This window comes from Penaeus monodon, chromosome 33, assembly GCF_015228065.2.
Source record: "Penaeus monodon isolate SGIC_2016 chromosome 33, NSTDA_Pmon_1, whole genome shotgun sequence".
NCBI lineage: Eukaryota > Metazoa > Arthropoda > Malacostraca > Decapoda > Penaeidae > Penaeus > Penaeus monodon.
This window is the reverse complement of record NC_051418.1, coordinates 33,447,016-33,449,049: the sequence shown is the minus strand read 5'-3', so window position 1 is coordinate 33,449,049 and position 2,034 is coordinate 33,447,016. Positions and strand designations below refer to the sequence as shown.

Genomic DNA, 2,034 nt, shown 5'->3' with positions numbered 1-2,034 from the left:
GTACAAGAACATTAAAACCCACGTACCTCCAGCTTGGCAATTCAGGCCATTTTCCTATTTTCTATTATAATGGCTCATATGTGCTGATCATCTTTCTTCACAATTTAATGAATATACAACAATGAGGAAGAAATAAAAATGTCTTTGGAATGTATGTGCTCCGTTAAGATTTTCCTTTTGCATTGTTTATTAGAAAATTCATTTTCTTTCGAGGTAGAAAATAGGTTTCAAAAAAATAATAATAATAAAACACGAGTTGAAGTTTAACGTTCATTCATAAAAAATATGGGAAAAAAAAAAAATACATCACATCCGTTCACATTTAACAAACAATAACGTGAGTACGTAATTACTCAGATTTAACATAGTGTCCTCTTTATTTTAGTTTCTACTCTTCAATCCATTTAGATTCAATTGCTTTTCTGAAATAAAAGGATTTATATTAACAACCCATATTCCTCAAATGGAAGTCAAAATCTCACAATATCTGGCATAATTTTCATCTTTCAATACTAAAGCTTATTGATTATCTCTCAAAGCATTTCAAACATGGTCCTCACCTGTTCTTTTCCTGGGTTACGTTCCCAGTTGTAGCCATATTTGCCGAACAGTACAGTGATCCCCGCACCCTTCATCTTCAGATTTTCGGATTTTCTGAAGACGGTCTCTGCATCCTCTTTGGTTGAGAAGGCCAGGTTGACAAAGCTGTAATCAAGTAGTTTGTCAGTATATTAGTCGTGTGGAGAACGCACAAGATTCACAATAACAATTACCAACCTCTCCATTTCTGAATAGTATGTATTTATCTGTTAATGCAAGAGTTAATAGACATGCAGTGACTTGTGATTTAATGACCACCAGAAATGGATAGTAATTAAGATAAGGACGGTCAGGAAGAGCCTATCCATTTCAAATTCAATGGAAAATCAGTTCTGCTCATAAATTACAAGATTCTGACGCATTGGTTATATGTAAATCCACCAGCTTAAAAATAGTACAAAATTTAACTTTTAATCTATTATTTTCCAAATCCTTAATTACTAACAATAATTTGCCTGTCAGATCCCTTCAGAGGCAGAACACTCGATAAACCCTCCAAGTACTAAAAATGAAAAGCAAAAATACTTACCGTTTGCCTGCATCATAGTGCATGGCTGTGGCAGTTGGGAACGTTTCCTGCAATTCCTCCTCAGTAGTCCCCTCTGGTAAATGCTCAACAAACAATCTGCAGCAAACATATTTTTTCTTTAATGCATTATCTAACATAAATAATGTAAGTATTTTTTTATTTGTGCTTTAACCACCTCCAACACAGTAAACTAACATGAGAGGGATACAACTTACGTGTATGGATTTACAGTTGCAACGATTTCCCGCTGGTCCCACTGCCTTGCAATTTGCACCTCTGGACTTTTCTGTAGTTGGGCCAACTTCTTCTCGGCCTCTGCTTTTGATTTGTAAATCACGAAGCACATTTTTCCGCTACAAATCAGAAAAATCCAATTAGCGGAAATAACCTACGTGCTTTCTAAATCTAATAAAATATTTACAAATGGGGGGGAAAAAAAATTTATGAACAAGAAACAGGACACTTACAACTTAACCCCATAGGAGACGGCATCCTTAAATATTTCTGGCCTCGTCTTGAAGTACTCCGATTTGAATTTCTTCATTCTGACGATGAGGGTCCGCTCGCAGATGCTAGTCTTGCGCTTGGCGTAGATGCCCAACAGCTCCCCTGCCAGCTCCACCTGGGGAAAGGCAGAGGTGAGACATTGGCCTGAACTGCCACAGTGGCGGAGAAAGGGGAGTAAGAGAGGCAGAACAAGGAGAAGACAGGAGGAAGGAGGGAGACAGCAGTGATAGAACCAGAGATGGGGAGGAAGAGGAAATATTCAAAGAAAAAGGTATGTTCTGGCAATGTAATATCTAAGGTATAACTCTTCCTATACTCTCAATTCAGATTTTTTTTTTTTTTTTCCCACACTCAAAAGATAAGGATCTCTGCATACCTTTTCATCTGGGACGTTAGGG

The 2,034-nt window shown here is 37.3% G+C and overlaps 1 protein-coding gene across 1 annotated transcript; it reads right to left on the bottom strand.

Annotated features, from left to right (window-relative positions):
- Positions 1-256: 256 nt before the first annotated feature.
- Positions 257-1,751, bottom strand: LOC119594420 (the record flags this gene model as incomplete). The annotated part of the gene is given in 5 exon segments (XM_037943481.1): positions 257-422; positions 561-705; positions 1,130-1,225; positions 1,345-1,482; positions 1,597-1,751. Coding segments are annotated over 5 exon segments (546 nt in total), but the record flags the coding sequence as incomplete, so codon positions are not given.
- Between the last annotated feature and the right edge of the window lie 283 nt (positions 1,752-2,034).